General features: G+C 38.2%; 1 protein-coding gene across 1 annotated transcript in view; it reads left to right on the top strand.

Annotated features, from left to right (window-relative positions):
* Positions 1-3,442: 3,442 nt before the first annotated feature.
* LOC117511099 (transmembrane protein 150A-like) overlaps positions 3,443-20,179 on the top strand; it is a 39,968-nt gene continuing 23,231 nt past the window's right edge. Inside the window, exons 1-2 of the mRNA XM_034171060.1 lie at positions 3,443-3,514; positions 15,220-15,508. Of these exons, the coding sequence (XP_034026951.1) occupies positions 15,444-15,508 (65 nt within the window). The 5' untranslated portion in view covers positions 3,443-3,514; positions 15,220-15,443. The remainder of the gene's footprint in view (positions 3,515-15,219; positions 15,509-20,179) is intronic.

Below are 20,179 nucleotides of genomic sequence, written 5' to 3'. Positions count from 1 at the left end.
AAATCTTCAGCCTATTAATTATTTATTTTCGATCATTTTCAGACCAGGATCATCTTGTGTTTTTAATGTCTCACTTAAAGACAGTGTCCCAAACACATCTGGCTGTGAAGATCTTGACCATTAGTGCTTTTAATGTCAACACATTAAATATTTTGAATTTGTTGCAGGAACGTTATAAATGACTGTAAAATACTGCAAACTTTTGTTTCATGAACTGAAATGTAATTAAACCCAAACCAGGCAAGCTTATTTTAATTCAAATAATTTTCAAAGTTTGAGTTATTGAATTAATTAAATGGTTTAATACAGTGGTTCCCAAAGTGTGGGCTGTCGCCCCCTCGTGGGTGGCGATGGTACTGTCGATGAGCCGCACGTTCTTAAATTTTACATGAATGAAATTAAAAATTATTTGATTTTCAATTTTGTGATAATGTTTTATATATTTGAATATTTTAATAATGGAATCACATTTAATAAAATAAAGCCATGAGATTTACATTATGTGTAATGTTTAATTTAGTCGACCGAGTTTATCATATTGCACATACATGAAAATATTTAATCGTCACGCTCTTGTGTCGATCAGAATTGTGTTTAAACGTTGTAGTTTGACCTCCAAACAATTTTCTGTTTTCATTGTGGGCGCATGTATCCTTCATTTTTGGAATGTCTTAATATAATTTTCTTCAAATGGTTTGAATTGAACTATGAGGAGTAACTGAGAAGATCTGAGCCGGACCCAGAAATGTTTGTTTCTCAGAGTGCAAAAGTTGGAGAACCACACCCAACTTTTTCTGGGTCAGGCTCAAAACTTTTCAGTCACCCCTCGTATCTCATCAGGTTTTATAGTGAAAATATGAACGTGTGAATAAAACATACAAGCCAAGAAAGACAGAACGAGGAATCACAGAGTCAAAATGAGAAAAACTTACTGGTTTTAGGACTTTACAAGGCATCCTCACCGACTGAGTTTGAATTATTTCAAAGTGTTTCTTAATTTCTCGTATTTGGAGGTTTGTTTTTTTCAGTCTGATGTTTGTGTTCAGACTAAACTGAACTGTTCACACAGACATCTCATTTCTTGTGAGCATTGAGGTTTGTGACGTTTCAGCTACTATGAACTTGAGCTTGAATAACCTATAACAGTCTTTATGATGTCATCAGGTTGGCTCCATTTCATTATTATGTATCTCCTTGTCCATGATCTGATCCAATATGAATTACACATTTGGCTCCACAAAATGTTGTCGAAATGAACAGTATATAGTAAATTGCTTTATAAATACCAAGGTATATGTTTTAGTCACTCATGCTCCTCTAAAATGTGGTATCAATGCACACACACATCACTTAGAATTTACCAGTAATAAAATTATAAAGATAAGTGGTTTAAAGAGTGGCCGTAATAAATATTTAGGAAACCTAAATTTTTGGAGTATGGAGTTAAATTTGTCTCATTAATACTTGCAAATGCACAGAGGATGATTTACAAATATCCTTTGATTTGTACACGTGCATTGTGATCCACAAACACAAATTTCTGATTTGTAACTTGTGTGTGGGTTTTTACAAATAAATGTTTATTTGCAAAACTGAAAATTCTGTTTGTGAAGGGTGATTCACCATTGGTGGATCACCGAACACACACATTCATCACTTTGCTCAGTTGCGCAATACTGAGACATTCTCAGCGCAAAACTGCAGTTGAGATCCACAGATATGTCAGTCGCTATTCACATTATTGGCAGAATTATTAGGGGAGCTGAGGGGGGCTTGGTTCATTATTGGGGAGCTTAAGGCCCCCCCAAGCTCCACCTTGGTGCCGCCACTGGATTTGGGTGATTAAATTTTTCAGTGTTATATCAAAACTCTGTCAGAAATTGAGTTTCAAATGAGCTGAAATAGCAGATTGAAAAAAAAAATCCTGAGGTATGTATTTCAAGACTGGCATACTTCATAATGTATGTTACAGTTAGACTATAGCAAGTGGTTATACGTACGTAGCCATATTAATTAATCCCAAATTCTGTTCGTACGTAGGGCAGTGTTATGGTTAAGGTTAGAGGTTATGATAGGATTAGTGATTGTGGTTAACGTAGTTTATGAATCTACGAGAGAGATGCTACATACTAATAGAAATTCGCTATAACAATGTGGCTACGTTCAAATAGCCACCGCCATAACAATATGGCATCTCATTACTCTGGAAATACTTAGAACTCATTTCGACATTGTGGAGATCAAGGTAAATGGTAAATGGACTGCATTTATATAGCGCTTTTCCATCTGCATCAGATGCTCAAAGCGCTTTACAATTATGCCTCACATTCACCCCGATGTCATACAAGGCGCTCACTACACACCGGGAGCAATAGAGGATTAAAGGCCTTGCCCAAGGGCCCTGAGTGATTTTCCAGTCAGGCGGGGATTTGAACCCAGGATCTTCTGGACTCGAGTCCAACAACTTAACCACTAGACCATCACCTCCCCTAAAAGCTGTTAAAAACTGGAATGATTCGTTCCACAGTTCCAATGTTGGCAGTTTGGAACTTTTATTTATTAAGTTGTACAAAAGTAATAGCTTTTTGTTAAAACACCCAACGTTTATTCTTTCTGTGTGTTTTCAGATTTATGAATGAAACTTGCAACACACCCAAGATTTTAACACAGTGTAATACAGTAATACATATTCTTAAATTGTAATGTTCATGCACCATAGTGTTTATTTAATGTGGTTTTTGATGTATTTTTCTCAATTAGTATTAAATGTTAATTAAAAAAAAAATCACACGGAGATACATATGTCATGTTAAAAACATTTCAAGCACAAAACAAAACAAAAACCCTGACATTAAATCTTGTATTTTCAAATGCTAATCCCAGTTCTTACCTTTTTAATACGAGTTATAAGTAACAGTTGCAGTAATGATTACAAGCAATATTAAGTAGTATAACATAATATTGATAATGTTTTGGCCAATTTAGTCCAATACAAGCAATTTTTAAATATAAATCAAACTAATTTGTGTTCTTCGCCTAAAAACGGATTATACGTCGTCAAGCTAACAGCACTAATCCAGAGAAACAACAAATCGAGTGATTTCTTTAAAAATCAAAAGGAAATCCAGATTATAAAAACTCAATAACAAAATAAACGTGCAGCGATTTTGGTAAAATGTTAATCACAAAAATATTAATTCTGCTGTCACTAAAGAAGCAGATATCACATTTAGCTGAAAATGAACTTTCGTTTTTTTTATATTTGTTGTATTATGTGTTTTCGTTTGTAACGTTTGGCTGAGCAGCTGGTACACTCAATATTAAAGAAAAAATGTAATTATAGTTTTTCTAATGTGAAAAATGTAGATCTTATTTTGAAAATCAAAAGCGGCAGTAATTTGGTGGTTTGCTTTTGCTTAATATGATAATAAAACGCTCCCCCCCCCCCTCTTCTTTTTTTTAACAGGGAAACCAACCAAGGTTGTTGGTGTCTGGTGGACGGAGTCTGATAGAGGTAGGTGGGAAAATCATTTTTATGTATTTACAAACAAAATAATATAGTTGTCATTGCTCTGTAAATGTCTGTTATGGACGGCGTGCCGTTTAGTTTGGCGGAAATGAGGACGAAATGCCAAGTCAAGACAAGTGGTAAAGTGTAAGCTAACTAGCTTGCTAGGCTAACCTGCTAACGGTGCCGCCATCCGGTTCACGGCTGCGGACTACTGAACTCTGATCTGTGGTCTGATCAGGAGACTGTAAGTCAGGATGATTAATCACGTATTAAAAACAGATTTATTGTTGTTAGTACAGTGGTCAGTATTTATTCTAAAACACTGCAGTGGACACAGTGATGATGGTGTCCCTGTGGGTAAAACATGTAATCTTTTGTTTTTGTTTATCGAAACTTTTGTTAATTGTCATTTGAGCAGCAGGCTCTACATATCATCTTGTTAAATATTCCAACAATTATATAGGGTGTTTTTGAGAGAATATAGAACTTGAAGTTTGTTTTCCTGAATGTTATACATAAATAAAATTTTACAAAAACACTGCAGACTATATCAACTGTAATATGATAATATGTATATGTCGCTGACATGAGCAAGTGAAGCTCTTTAGCATCTCACCATGTCATTTAGGTCTAGGAATGGGTATTAATAAGATTTCATCGATGCCGATGCCATTATCATTTCCGCTTATCGATCCGATTCCTTATTGATTCCCTTATCAATACTTCTTGTGAATTTTCTGTGTACTAAAAATACGCTTTACAGGTTTTCTATGTCAACAACATTGTATAGAGTCTTAAAGTAAATAAATATGAAATTGGTCACTGGATCCTTGATCTCTGGACATAAATAGAAATAAACAAAATCTGTAGTTTTTGTCAAAAGCATTTACTTTCAGACATTAATGGCATGAATGTCATGCCATACCGCTGAGCTCAGCCGGCAGCATGTCAGTATCAATGTAATTCATAAAGAACGCAGGACATCTCATTTTGAGAGGAAAAAGACATTTTAGTCAATTGTAGCTTATTGTTTGTATTACAGATTTTGGAAAGAGTTGTAATTTGATTTAAAACGGCGATTCGCTTTGAAGTTATTAATTCTGGTCGGACTCTAACTTTACTCGACAGAGAGTGGCGCAGCTTTTGGAGCTGTGTAAATGGAACAGAGGATGAATCTTGTTTCTTGCCTGCAACAACAGTCCCAGTTAGTGACTTTAATCTGCACAAAAGTGACTCACGATTGACATTCTTAAATGGCTTTAAGAAGGGATAAGAAACGGACTTGCAGCTTCTGAAAAGCAGTGAAGCAATGAACCAACGAAGCAGTGGGTCAGAGCACTGCTTCATTGGTTCAAGCTTCAAGAACAGCCGCTGCAGAAACAGCTGATTTCTGACTTCTTCTACCTTCTGTACCTGTGTTATCATAACTAACATGATGAGTACAGTTGGATAAAGCAGTATCCAAACTGAACATTTGATATTAGCATCAGTGAGTTACTACCAAGCAGCAACCTGATCTCGCTATACATAATTGGGGCCAATGTGGAAGCGCAGTACTTTGACTGGCCGCTTTAGGCTGGCTCCAAAACAGAGCACTTTCCCATAGGACTCCGTATGAAAATGTTCAACTTTAGAGCAGAAATAAACATGTTTAAAGCCTGGTATAAAAAAAAAACCCTAACAGTTTTGGTCTCTTTCTTTCAACAGTTTCCTCCTCCATGACAACCGTACGTGGGGTGAATTTGTTTTTAACGTCTTAGCTTAAGATGTTATAAGCCATAAAGTTCTGTAAATTTGGTTGTGTGGTTGCTGAGTGGAGTGTATCTGCGTCTTGTCTTAGCTCAGTATGTGCACGATTCGGCTGGTTGTGCAGTAGGGCATGCCAAATTATGGTTGAATTTCAAAAATTGCTGAAATTGAAAAGGCTTTAGCAATAAAATAGTGGAAGTATTGTGCTTTGTACAGAATTGTGATAACTTTTGACACTTTGGATTTAACATCATTTATATGAGTTTTACAACTTAATTTATCATCGATAAAAGTTCCAAGAAACTTGGTTTCGGCTACTATTTCAATTTCAGCATCATTCAATAATAACTTTGTACTTGCGTTCCTGGGCTTATTTCCGAATATAATACATTTTGTTTCACCCAAATGAAACACTAATTTATTTGAATCAAACCAGTATTTAAATTTTTGTAGTTCCCACTCCATCATGTCCAGGAGCTGTCCCAAATGATCCCCACTACCAAAACACAGTTGTATCATCAGCAAACAAAATACATCTCACAGACTTGGAAACCAAACCTATATCATTAATATACAACAGAAACAGTAACGGCCCAAGTACTGAACGCTGGGGCACCCCACATGTAATCCTCAAAAATTCAGAATTTGTCCCCCCAAAATGGACACACTGATACCTGTTGCGTAAATAGCTAGCTGTCCAATCAAGGGCCAGTCCTCTAATACTGTACTTCTGTAATTTGTCCAATAGTAAAATGTGGTCTATGGTATCAAATGCTTTCTAATGCTTCTAACAATAATTGTTAGAAGCAACTGATTCTTAGCATTATATGTTATACAGACACGAATGAAGTGTTGTGTTCTCCCACACTGAATCCATTCCAACTGCAATTACATTGATGGGGAAAAATAGAGCTTGGGATGATATCTATGTACTTTTATAAATCAAACAGTGTCTGTGTAAAATTTTTTTTTTTTTTTTTTTTTTTTTTTTACACCATAAAACGCACCATTGTGTAGAGATTTTACACACATCTCCTGCGCTAATTGGACAGAAACCCTTAATGCTTACCTCTCTTCTGCTTTCTGTGAATCTTAATTGCACATTTGTAAGAAGTGAATCAGCGCAATGTGCCATAAGGTTTAGAATTTTAAGGGTTTAGTACTCAAGAAAGCTTTGAACCCACTGACCCTGTAGTTAGTGGGCAGCCTGTGTTACAGCCTGAGATATAGTAGCTGCTTTTAATTATCTGCAGCCAGGTCCTTAATTTATTTTCTTTTTTTATCCACGGTGATATTAAAATGAAACCATAAAAATGTGCAACTCAGAGTTTAACAAAAATATCACATTAATCATTTGTTAATTATGTGAATTTTTTATGTAATCCCTCTGTCAGAGGCCATAAGTAATTGGACAAATGGAATACATCACTGTTTATACAAGTAACTAGTGTGTTGTCCATGGGGATCCACAGGCTCCAGATTGGGTAGTGTTTACAAAATAGGTAGCTGACATTTTTGTCGTAAGGGTGGTAATAAATTAAATAAAGCTTGTATAATGAGTTGGAATGGTTGGTGTGTGAGTCCAGAACATTTTTAGAACCTTAGACCTCATCAGTTTTTAGAAGAAGAACTCAACTCTTTTATTGCCTGCTAGTTTATGTAATTTTTTAAAAATGTTAATTTAATGTCTTAATGTATTTATAAATTGTTTAGGTTCTTGTAATACATACTATTATTATTATCAGAATTCAGTTAAAAAAATCAAATCAGTATTTTATTTCTACTTCTGTTTTGTCATTTGATTTTTAAATGGTCCGCAATTGAAATAAGTGTTTTCATTTTCTTGTCATCCATGTATTTTTAATGTATTTACAATTATGTTATGTACTTACATTGAACTTAAAATCACTCACCACACTTTTAATATAAAGATGACTTACCACCCCTGCAAGAATGGCATGTGTGTCCAGGAAGTAGTTGGCAACATCCGTTGTTCCGTTTTCACAGCATTCATCCGTGACCCAAAATACATAAGCATTCCAAATGGCAAATGTCAGGTGTCCACAGTTTCTCTGTGATTGAAGTTGCACGCAAAGCGCGCATGCACAGCTGCTGTAAGCAGGTGCTTTTAATTATACAAAAAAAGGCAGTGACAGAACACATTAAAAACACAGCACTTTTCACTCATGGTACCAGCAACATGAGACTTAACTGACAAAAAACAATTGAGTTCCAAAAACACAATAAATCAATAACACTAGCAACACTGTTAAACTAACACAAACCAGAATAACAACATTTAAAACCTCAAAACCCCAAACTCCAAAGTTGCATTGCAGCACAATGTCCATTGTTACTGGTGAGCGAAAATTGCCAATTTCTCCAAACACATTTGTCCCATCAACTTTCTGTTTTTACAGCGTTCATCCTTGACCCAAAATACATAAGCATGCCAAACAGCAAATGTCACCACTCCCTGGTTTTTGCGTGATCGAAACCATACACACACACATGCACACAGAGACCACTTGGCTATTATAGGCACAACCCCAATTCCAATGAAGTAGGGATGTTGTGTAAAATGTCAATAAAAACAGAATACGATTTGCAAATCCTCTTCAACTTATATTAATTTGCATACACCACAAAGACAAGATATTTAATGTTCAGACTAATAAACTTTGTTTTTGTGCAAATATTTGCTCATTTTGAAATGGATGCCTGCAACATGTTTCAAAAAAGCTGGGACAGTGGCATGTTTACCACTGTGTTACATCACCTTTCCTTCTAACAACACTCAATAAGTGTTTGGGAACTGAGGACACTAATTGTTGAAGCTTTGTAGGTGGAATTCTTTCCCATTCTTGCTTGATGTACGACTTCAGTTGTTCAGCAGTCCGGGGTCTCCGTTGTCGTATTTTGCGCTTCATAATGCTCCACACATTTTCAATGGGCGACAGGTCTGGACTGCAGGCAGGCCAGTCTACTACCCGCAGTCTTTTACTATGAAGCCACGCTGTTGTAACACATGCAGAATGTGGCTTGGCATTGTCTTGCTGAAATAAGCAGGGACGAAAAAGATGTTGCTTGGATAGCAGCATGTGTTGCTCCAAAACCTGGATGTCCCTTTCAGCATTGAAGGTGTCATCACAGAGGTGTACGTTGCCCATGCCATGGGCACTAACACACCACCATACCATCACAGATGCTGGCTTTTGAACTTTGCGCTGGTAACAGTCTGGATGGTCTTTTTTCCTCTTTTGTCCAGAGGACATGACATCCATGATATCCAAAAACAATTTGAAACGTGGACTCATCAGACCACAGCAAACTTTTCCACTTTGCGTCTGTTCATTTCAAATGAGCTTCGGCCCAGAGAAGGCGGTGGCGTTTCTGGATGTTGTTGATGTATGGCTTTTGTTTTGCATGGTAGAGTTTTAACTTGCTCTTGTAGATGTAGTGACGAACTGTGTTAACTGACAATGGCTGTCTGAAGTGTTCCTGAGCCCACGCAGTAAAATCCTTTACACAATAATGTCGGTTTTTAATGCAGTGCCACCTGAGGGATTGAAGGTCACGGGCATTCAGTGTTGTTTTTCAGCTTTGCCGCTTATGCGTAGAAAGTTCTCCAGATTCTCTGAATCTTATGATTATATGGACTGTAGATGATGGAATCCCTAAATTCCTTGCAATTGAACGTTGAGAAACATTGTTCTTAAACTGTTGGACTATTTTTTTTTTCACGCAGTTGTTCACAAAGTGGTGATCCTCGCCCCATCTTTGCTTGTGAATGGCTGAGCCTTTTGAGGATGCCCCTTTTATACCCAATTATAGTGTCCTCAGTTCCCAAACGTTTATTTTTTTAGTTTTGTTAGAAGGAAAGGTGATGTAACACAGTGGTAAACTTACCACTGTCTCAGCTTTTTTGAAACATGTTGCAGGCATCCATTTCAAAATGAGCAAATATTTACTTTTTTCTATTGGCTCAACAGTTCTACAGCTTCATGGGGAAGATAAGGATTTTTATTTTTGTATTTAGTTATTTTAATGTGAAATTTCAACTCCAGTTTACTAGAGCGCACATGGGAGACTTAAACCTAAATCTGATCTCTTTTCTTGTATGAAACCCCTTCTCTACTTAGTTGGAAAAGGACAAAGTGTTGGCTTGAAGACCTCTTATGATCATGTCTGACTATGGACACAGTAATGTTAAAACTGTTATATAGTCAAGTGTTGTTCCATGTACTCAGAGCGGTTTTAACTGGAATGTGGTAATGCTGTGTGTAACCACACACCGTTAAACGAGCCAGGCCTCAATTATTTAACTGCAGAACTGAGCAAAGGTGCGAGCAAAAAAAAAAAAAAGTGCCAAAAGCACACTCCAACCAACATTTTGTGGATTTTGCCGTATGGAATTTGATGTGACACTGAGATGTTCATAAACCTAATTTTTTACCTTAATTCATTTTTTGGGTCAGCACCAATAGTGCAGTAGACAAGTGAATATTTACTGAGGGATCCTTCAAATGGTGATGCAAGCACCAAATTTGGCACACATACTCCTTAGACATTACTCTTTTAAAAATGCCGGGTACCCACGTGAACTTTCAATAGGCGGCCAAGAAGGGGTCAATTGAAGTATTACACAGGGGTCAAAATTTAAAAATGCTCCAATCATATTGAAAGGTATTCCATATTATTTGTCTGATCATAAAGATTCCAAAAACGTATAGTTTGGACTATCTGTGAATGAATGTTACGGAGTTATGGGATAAAAACAGCAAGAACAGTGACAAAGGTCAATTTCAATTTGTACAGGGGTCAAAAGTTAAAGTTGCTCCAATTTTGGTAAAAAGTGATGCAAATTATTAGTTGGGTGAATATGGTTTTAAAAATGAATAGTTTGCATCATGTATCATGCTTAGTTATCATGTTACAGGGTAGCACATGTCATAGAATCCAATGGATGCTGATATTGTTTAACCTTTACTTTGCAAACCAAGCATGCAACACAGTCAAAACTATTCCATTTATTAATCCTATTAGCTCAACCAGTAATTTGCACCACTTTTTACCAAAATTGGAGCAACTTTAACTTTTGACCCCTGTACAAACTGAAATTGACCTTTCTCGGTGTTCTTGCTGTTTTTACCCCATACCTCCAGACCATTCATTCATAGATAGTCCAAACTATACCTTTTTGGAATCTTTATGATCAGACAAATAATATGGAATACCTTTCAATATGATTGGAGCATTTTTAAATTTTGACCCCTGTGTAATACTTCAATTGACCCCTTCTTGGCCGCCTATTGAAAGTTCACGTGGGTACCTGGCATTTTTAAAAGAGTAATGTCTAAGGAGTATGTGTGCCAAATTTGGTGCTTGCATCACCATTTGAAGCATTTTTTTCAGTTATCCGCTGCACTACAACTCTGATGATACTTTCGGTCTTTGTAGCTGTCATTGAAAAGTGCAGTTCTTTTCTGCCTTTAGCAAATGGAATACCGGTAGTTGTTACTTTATCATGGATGACATTATAATGTTAATGTGCCATGCTGATGCACACAGTACAGGTAAGAAGGAAAGGAAGTCAGCAGCAAACATTATGTGTATATTCCAGACAAAACTGACTTTGACATGATTGTAAGACTGCTGAACGGCTGTCCAATACAGTGCTGCGAGTAAATGCCCGTATGCTCACTGTGACTCAGTGTGTTTGTTTAGAGGCGTTCACGCAGACAGAAGAGATGTCAAGTGGTGGAGCAGGATGGTGAGTCATTGACTTCTGCTGCAGCATAATCATGTCCATACAAGGCATTTTGTTACAAAACAGTGGTCGGGATCAGAATGCACAATATCGGCCCAGTTGCAGCCACAGAGCACACATATTGTCAGGTGTAACAAATAATATGTTTTAATGTGTGTGAGTTAAAGGGCAAGCAGTTAATTGTACACAGAGTTTCCCCTAGAAAGTTTTCAACAGCCTCTGTGGTACTAGCCAACCCCCCCACCCCCAACAAAATAATGAGGTATTGATGCAAGAAAAACGTAAAGTGCTCAGAAGTGCTAAATTTAAGTAATGTGCTGATTATTTATGCAGTTGTTATATCTGTGGGTTTGTTTTCTATTTTTCTGTTTTAAGTATCAAGTATTTACTTAAATGATCATACATCTTATGAATTATTGTTGTCTGCTGAAATGTGCACGTAAACTGGTTCTAGCAAGTTAAAAGCCAAGCACACAAAGAGTCAGGTTTTAGTATGTGCCGTACATGCACAGGCTTCAAAATACGGGGTGGCCTTCCCCCTCTGTCTACGGGAAGCCAATAACGATATGTCTTGCAAGAATAAAATCTGCCTGTTGTTAATGCCTACTGGTGTCTTTGATTAAAAACTGGTTACTTCCTTTGTTTGTGGTTCTCACTGGGCAAAACTACTACGTGTTTCGTCTATGAGAAACTAGGCCTGTAACCTCACCGTAGCTTTGAATAAATTTAATCTGGGAAATAGTTTCTTTCCGGACTTTGTAAAACTCAATCATTGGTGAAATATTAGGAAAAACACACAAGTATAATGAATAACCAAACACTAGGATCACTTAGTTTCAGCACCATTAATCTCCCCACCACCAACTTCATGGATGCAAACAATACATCTGGGAGGTAGCAAAATAGTGTCATTTAGTGTCAGAATCTCCCCAATCTAACAGATGTGAGTCAGACATGGATGGTGACAAGTCCAAATTAGAACACAGTTATGAGTGCGATATGTCTGTGACACTTTTCTCTGCCTTAAAACTGGCAAAAATGATGGCCGAAGGGATTTTTAGGCCTCACTTTGGCCTAGATTTTCAATATGAAGGAGACAGAACACCAATTCAATATTTTGGAGTTTTGACAACTAGTTCACAAAGATTCTTTGCAAAATCTTTCATTAAACAGTTGAATACCTCAGCAGTGGCTTTAGCATGTTAGTTAAAACCTATACTAAAGAATGGAATACTATTTTATAATTTTTTTTTTTAGATTAAAATGGCATACAGATGCCTTTTAATACATGAGTGAAATCAAGATTTTTTTTTTTTTTTAAGTAATTCCACCCTCCATAAGATTTTCCACACTCAGGCTTGGACTAAAAACATGATTGTTCTGCAACCAGCAGAGAAAATGAGATGTTCCTGTGAATTTCATGCCTGTAGCTGTTATATGTCAAGAATTTTGGCCCTGTGAAGTGCCTACCTGAATGACGGCCATCAGATGTAGGCCTAAACCTTCCCCCTTAGAATGGGGTGCAAAAGCAAAATGCGTACACGTATTCCCAAAAACCTGTTTCCTACCTTCTTCTGGGACCTAATGCCACACTGAACCTGATTATAATGCAAATCAGAAATGGTGCTGCTGGAGCCATTGGTCAATTTGAGATGGAATGACCCCATTAAAAATGATGTAATTGACAGGAAATAAAAGGGTTGAGTTCTTCCTCTAAAAACTGTTGCGGTCTCAGGTTCTAAAAACACTCTGGACTCACACGCCATTCCAACTCATTAGAGAAACTTTGCATATATTACTAGCCTTGAAAAATGTCAGCTACCCTACCTATTTTATCAACATTACCCAAACTCGAGCCCCTGGATCCCCACGGGCAATATTTCTGCATCCTCCCATGGTTGGTGATGTCATTGACATCTGCACTGTAATAGCTATTAGGCGCTTTTTTCTGACACCGTTCTATGACACAATTATGTAGTGCATATTAAAACAATCATTATGATGTTCACTCTCATTGTGGCCATGAAGGCCACTGTTGCTTTTTTTTTCTTTGTGAACACATGAAAATTATATATCAGACCAAAATGTCAGTGAGAACAAAAATTCACTGTGCCATAGAGCAGCCTATTTAAAAGATAGGTGCCTAAAATTTTGTCAGTTCCTTTCTTTAATAATACTGTATATACTTTACAGAATTTTTTTTGGAGCAGGTCTGATTTCCACCCTTGATCCACTTGACATGGAATGATTTGGTACTCACTTTGTTCTCTCATGTTTGACCGAATCTGTGGTGTAGAAACTCTTTCAGTAATGATGTACTGTCGTCTTTAATTGGGTGGCTTGGAACACTGCTTCAGTTGTGTGACCTTTCCTCGAGAACTTCTTTTGATATGGATTTGCGTAAGCAAGGTAATCTTTGTTCAGTTTGTAATCCCTTTGCGCTCAACGCAGACTGTTTACACTGTGCAAAGTGATAGACTCCGTGTAGTCCCTCCACCAATCACGTGACCGCTGGTCCATTGATTTTAGCCAAATTTTGTTCCTGTATTTTACTTTTGAATAATAGTTTTAATGGTAATGAGTGCTGAGCAAATTATTCTTATGATTATCTGGTGTATTTACCTGCATGATATGTTCAGCTAAGAACTTGTTTTGAATAGTGCTGATGATTCATAATTTTGCATTTGTGGATTAAATTTTTGATGTGCTGTGGTTATTGTTGAATGGCTGTTGCTGATGTATCATCTTTTCTGTTCCTGTTATTGGTAAGGAATGGAAGTGTTGTGAAGGTGAAAGTCCATACTATGCTCATACACTGTATGACTATGCCAGTTTCACTGAAACCTCTGTCCTGTATAGGGTCATTCCGTGTGAAATCCTCAGATTTTCCAAAATTTTCCTGGGTCACCGACTCGGATTCTCGTGATTTTTTTTTTTTTGCAAGTACCCACATATCTCTGAACACATGCAAAATATTTGTGCTTAATTCCAAGTAGTTTTTCAGGGTACCCACAATCCTATTTTACACTCGCGAATGCATTTTGGAGTTTTTTTGTTTTTTTTTTAAAGGCATTATCTCAGCTAAAAATGCAGATATAAAGCTCAAATTTGGAATACACCCTATTTGGGCACCCCAGATACAGTAGTAAATTTCAAAAATGGGATACAGAGCTAATTTGTAATTCTGTAGCATCACAAATATGGCAGTTTGTCCATTCTCACAAAAAAATTACAAAATTTCAAAGAGCTGTACTAAGGAAGGGATTCAATGGATAATCTTCATATTGTAGAATACACATATCTGGGGTACTATTTATATGTGTGTAAAACATTTTATGCTTCCATTCAGAGCTGATATATTGCTTTCTGAATATGCAAATACAGGTTCAAAATTGGTTCGCACCATGTTACGGTACCCTATTTTGCAAATATTTTTTTCACTATGAAAGCATTTCAGCTAAAAAAAATAAAATAAAATAAATTTTTGACATAAAGTTGGTATATCAGTATGCTCTCCACAAAAAATTATGGGGTGACTGAGCACTTGCCCACATGGTCATATCATAAAGAGACTGGAGGCCTATTTTTGAAATTCTACGATCATCCGAATTTCAAGAGTCAATCATTCAAAAACCCTTCAAGTTATGACCACAATGTTTTACACACATATAACTAGTACCCCAGATATGTGTATTCTACAATATGAAGATTACCCATTGAATCCCTTCTTTAGTACAACTCTTTGAAATTTTATAATTTGAGAATGGACAGACTGCCATTTTGTTATGCTACAGAATGAAAAATTAGCTCTGTATCCCATTTTTGAAATTTACTACTGTATCTGGGGTGATATTTGAGTTTTATGTCTGCATTTTTAGCTGAGATAATGCCTTTTAAAAATGGGGGGGAAAAAGCCCAAAATGCATTCACGAGTGACAAATAGGATTGTGGGTACTCATAAAAAAAAAAAAAAATCTATCTAAAAAAACTGCTTGGAATTAACCAGAAATATTTTGCATGTGTTCATCAGATATATCAGATATGTAGGTACTTGAAAGAAAAATCATGAGAATCCGAGTCGGTGACCTGGGAGGCACCTGATGATTAAACACGGAATGACCCTATAAGCAAAATGATCCGATCTGCTCCCTTTCAATAAATAATGGGATTCTAATGTGGTTTCTTTCAGTTTGCTGCTGGCTACAGGATCCTCTGCAGCAGGAGAGCTGTGCCATTCCCTTTTTGTCCTCTTCATGTCCCCCCCCTGTGTGTTTCCCTGTGTGTTAGTCACCCCACACCCCCTCCTTTCCCCCTCCCATTGAACCCCTCCTGTTGTATCACCACTCCAGCACAGAGCACCCCCTCACCCCTGTCACCCCATGCTTGGGACAAAACCAGCTCACTGCCAGCCCAATGACTGCCTGGATCGTCCTGCCTGTCAGCCTCGCTGCCTTCTCCATCACAGGAATATGGATAGTGTAAGTAACGATGCTGTGTCAGTTCACGCATGTGTATGAACACTGTTGCTACAGTTTTCTGGAAAGCAAAGACCTTCTTCCATTTACACCAAAACCTGTTAATTAGCTTCTGTTTTTCCATTCTGGTGTTAATGTGGGAGTAGCACATGGAAAAGTGGCTGTCTTTGTATCAACTCCTGAGCTAGTGGTGCTGTTCTTCGTTGGGCTATGTGGGGGTCACCACAGTTGATCTGCTTGTTGATTTTGGCATAGGGCATATGCCAGATGCCCTTCCTGACATAATTCCATATGCTCATAGGGAATGTTTCTGTTTTAGAGGTAGGTGCACTAACTGATTGTACCATCATGAAATAATCCAGATTTTAGTGAGAACAACTATGGACTATATTTTAGCACTTTGACAGTGCAAAAATAGTCTAGTACAGTACAACGCCTGCCTTTTTTAATGTGCAAATGCAACATGGCTGATTGGTCATTATTGAAAGATAGGCACTTCCGTCTATAGGAGTACAGAAAGAAATTACCCAAAATGTCTTTGATATCGCACAAAATGTTGTTGCAACCTGGGAAGAGATCAACATCTATCTCTTTGGTCCATAAGAACCAGCAGCTCAGTCATCTCCAACATAAACCAAACATCATCTATTTTTTAGTATGTAGCTTTTACAACACTGGCCACTTTATAGGCAGCGAGGTCTTGTTTGGAGGGCGGGCACTAAAGAGGTAAAATATGACATAATTTCTCTACTTCCGGGGTACAGAACACAGCATTTTCAATGGGGTTTTGGGCAAATTACACGCAAACTGAAAATGCAAAGAAAAAGTGATGATGCGGTGGGAAAGTGGACATGTGTTGCGGTTTGTTTATGATTTAGAGCACAAACGTGTTGAGGCGGTTTTGCAGGCGAGAGAACGGAGCTGCTCTGGTTAGCTTACCGGCACAACGTCTCCTGCCTCACCTTCTCCACCGGGAACCGAAAAAAAAAACAAAACTTCTCGCACCTGCTTCGGTGATTGCAGCCTAAAACAAAACCGTACACCATTTATCTGTGTGAAGTTATGTTGAGTATATATTAAATGGAGGTCCCCATAAGTGGTCAAATCCCACAGTATCACGGAGGGTTCAAACGAGACTACGGTCTCCTATTATGTATGCATATTCAACTGCTTATTAAAGCAAATGTCCACCTTCATAGGTGTCTAATCAGCCAATGGCTTCGCAGAAAGTCGGTGCATTATTTAGGTATGTAGACATGGTCAAGAATATCTGTTGAAGTTCAAGCCAAGCATCAGATAGAAGAAGAAGACTATTTAAGTGACCGGTAATTGGTACCATTGCTGATGTATTGACATTTTTAAATCAATCAATCAATTTTATTTATATAGGGCCAAATCACAACAAACAGTTGCCCCAAGGCGCTTTATATTGTAAGGCAAGGCCATACAATAATTACGTAAAAACCCCAACGGTCAAAACGACCCCCTGTGAGCAAGCACTTGGCGACAGTGGGAAAGAAAAACTCCCTTTTAACAGGAAGAAACCTCCAGCAGAACCAGGCTCAGGGAGGGGCAGTCTTCTGCTGGGACTGGTTGGGGCTGAGGGAGAGAACCAGGAAAAAGACATGCTGTGGAGGGGAGCAGAGATCAATCACTAATGATTAAATGCAGAGTGGTGCATACAGAGCAAAAAGAGAAAGAAACACTCAGTGCATCATGGGAAACCCCCAGCAGTCTAAGTCTATAGCAGCATAACTAAGGGATGGTTCAGGGTCACCTGATCCAGCCCTAACTATAAGCTTTAGCAAAAAGGAAAGTTTTAAGCCTAATCTTAAAAGTAGAGAGGGTGTCTGTCTGTCTCTAAATGCACACAATTATATCTACTGTGTACACAGAAGGAACCAAACATAAATAAATAAACATTAGTGAGTTTCTGTGAAGGCTCTCAGTTGTCCAGGTGGTTTCCATAGTAGAGAAGCTTGAATCTTCGACTGGACTGGGTTGCTTGACGTGAGGGCGTTTCGCTTCAAATCGCAGAAGCTTCCTCAGCTAAAATTCTTGCTCTGGTAGTCTGACTTCTGTCTTGACTCTTGTAGAGAAGAAATGCTGAGGAAGCTGAGGAAGCTTCTGCGATTTGAAGCAAAACGTCCACGCGTCAAGCAACCCAGTCCAGTCGAAGATTCAAGCTTCTCTACTAAACATTAGTGAGATGTGATTCTCTGTAAAAGGTTGCCTTGTTGATGGCAGAATTCAGAAAAAAATTACCTGACTGGTTGAAGTTGATAAAATGGCACCAGTAACTGATATATCCAGTCATTACAACTAAGACGTCCAGAACAGCATCTTTGGATGCACAACTCATTGAATCTCTGAGCAGTTGGGCTACAACAGTGAAAGATCACACACAGGTATCACACAGGAAAGTGAGGTTAGGGGAAGTAATGGTCTAGTGGTTAAGGTGTTGGGCTTGAGACCAGAAGATCCTCTGTTCAAATCCCCGCCTGACTGGAAAATCACTAAGGGCCCTTGGGCAAGGTCCTTAATCCTCTATTGCTCCCAGTGTGTAGTGAGCGCCTTGTATGGCAGCACCCTGACATCGGGGTGAATGTGAGGCATAATTGTAAGGCGCTTTGAGCATCTCATGCAGATGGAAAAGCGCTATATAAATGCAGTCCATTTACCATCTATGATGATTTAGCCATCTTATGCCGACCGTATTAAAAATGCTGGCATACGTCAGCATATGTCTAATGAATTATGCAGCTATCACACCTTGACGATTTAGCCAGCGTTTGCTAACAGCCCTGTGAGTGGTCCGGGTCAGTACTGCATGGTGTGGTGCGGGTTAGAACAGTTAAGTCTGGCTTAGTTTGAATTTACACCGCCAGCAAAACCTTCTTGTTTGACAGGTGGAACACTTAAATATTGAGCGGACATTATTGAGCGTGCATATGCTGTTGTGCTGCATCTCTCTTCCACACAGAGGCCAAACAGAGTAATTTAACATTTTTTAAATTTTTGTCTTGTGGATCATGGGATTTATTGTCATTGTGTGCAGAATGCTGAAGAATCAACTCATGTCTGTGGTCCACACTAACGTGAATGAATGAGGCGCTGTGACTCTTTGAACTTTTAAAATAAGTTAATTGTCTTGTTGTGGCACAAAGTGCCGGTGTTCTCTGGTTCAGCCTGAGAAACGCACCTGGAGCAGACAAAACACTGAGGGACTTCTTTTAAAACAGTACGTTCCTTCAGCCACGACAAGAAATTAAAATGTTCTCAAATGTTTTCCAAAATCAGGACACTTTATGTGGCTAAGTTTTCGATAGGCTGTGTTGATCAATCAATCAATCACTTTTATTTATATAGCGCCAAATCACAACAAACAGTTGCCCCAAGGCGCTTTATATTGTAAGGCAAGGCCATACAATAATTACGTAAAAACCCCAACGGCCAAAACGACCCCCTGTGAGCAAGCACTTGGCGACAGTGGGAAGGAAAAACTCCCTTTTAACAGGAAGAAACCTACAGCAGAACCAGGCTCAGGGAGGGGCAGTCTTCTGCTAGGACTGGTTGGGGCTGAGGGAGAGAACCAGGAAAAAGACATGCTGTGGAAGGGAGCAGAGATCAATCACTAATGATTAAATGCAGTGGTGCATACAGAGCAAAAAGAGAAAGAAACACTCAGTGCATCATGGGAACCCCCCAGCAGTCTAAGTCTATAGCAGCATAACTAAGGGATGGTTCAGGGTCACCTGATCCAGCCCTAACTATAAGCTTTAGCAAAAAGGAAAGTTTTAAGCCTAATCTTAAAAGTAGAGAGGGTGTCTGTCTCCCTGATCTGAATTGGGAGCTGGTTCCACAGGAGAGGAGCCTGAAAGCTGAAGGCTCTACCTCCCATTCTACTCTTACAAACCCTAGGAACTACAAGTAAGCCTGCAGTCTGAGAGCGAAGCGCTCTGTTGGGTGATATGGTACTATGAGGTCCCTAAGATAAGATGGGAACTGATTACTCAAAACCTTATAAGTAAGAAGAAGAATTTTAAATTCTATTCTAGAATTAACAGGAAGCCAATGAAGAGAGGCCAATATGGGTGAGATATGCTCTCTCCTTCTAGTCCCCGTTAGTACTCTAGCTGCAGCATTTTGAGTTAACTGAAGGCTTTTCAGGGAAATTTTAGGACAACCTGATAATAATGAATTACAATAGTCCAGCCTAGAGGAAATAAATGGATGAATTAGTTTTTCAGCATCACTCTGAGACAAGACCTTTCTAATTTTAGAGAGATTGCGTAAATGCAAAAAAGCAGTCCTACATATTTGTTTAATATGCGCATTGAATGACATATCCTGATCAAAAATGACTCCAAGATTTCTCACAGTATTACTAGAGGTCAGGGTAATGCCATCCAGAGTAAGGATCTGGTTAGACACCATGTTTCTAAGATTTGTGGGGCCAAGTACAATAACTTCAGTTTTATCTGAGTTTAAAAGCAGGAAATTAGAGGTCATCCATGTCTTTGTCTGTAAGACAATCCTGCAGTTTAGCTAATTGGTGTGTGTCCTCTGGCTTCATGGATAGATAAAGCTGGGTATCATCTGCGTAACAATGAAAATTTAAGCAATGCCGTCTAATAATACTGCCTAAGGGAAGCATGTATAAAGTGAATAAAA

The sequence above is a fragment of the Thalassophryne amazonica genome, chromosome 5 (genome assembly GCF_902500255.1).
Source record: "Thalassophryne amazonica chromosome 5, fThaAma1.1, whole genome shotgun sequence".
NCBI classification, from domain to species: Eukaryota; Metazoa; Chordata; class Actinopteri; order Batrachoidiformes; family Batrachoididae; genus Thalassophryne; species Thalassophryne amazonica.
Note: the sequence above shows the minus strand (reverse complement) of the source record. Positions and strands in the feature narration are given on the sequence as shown.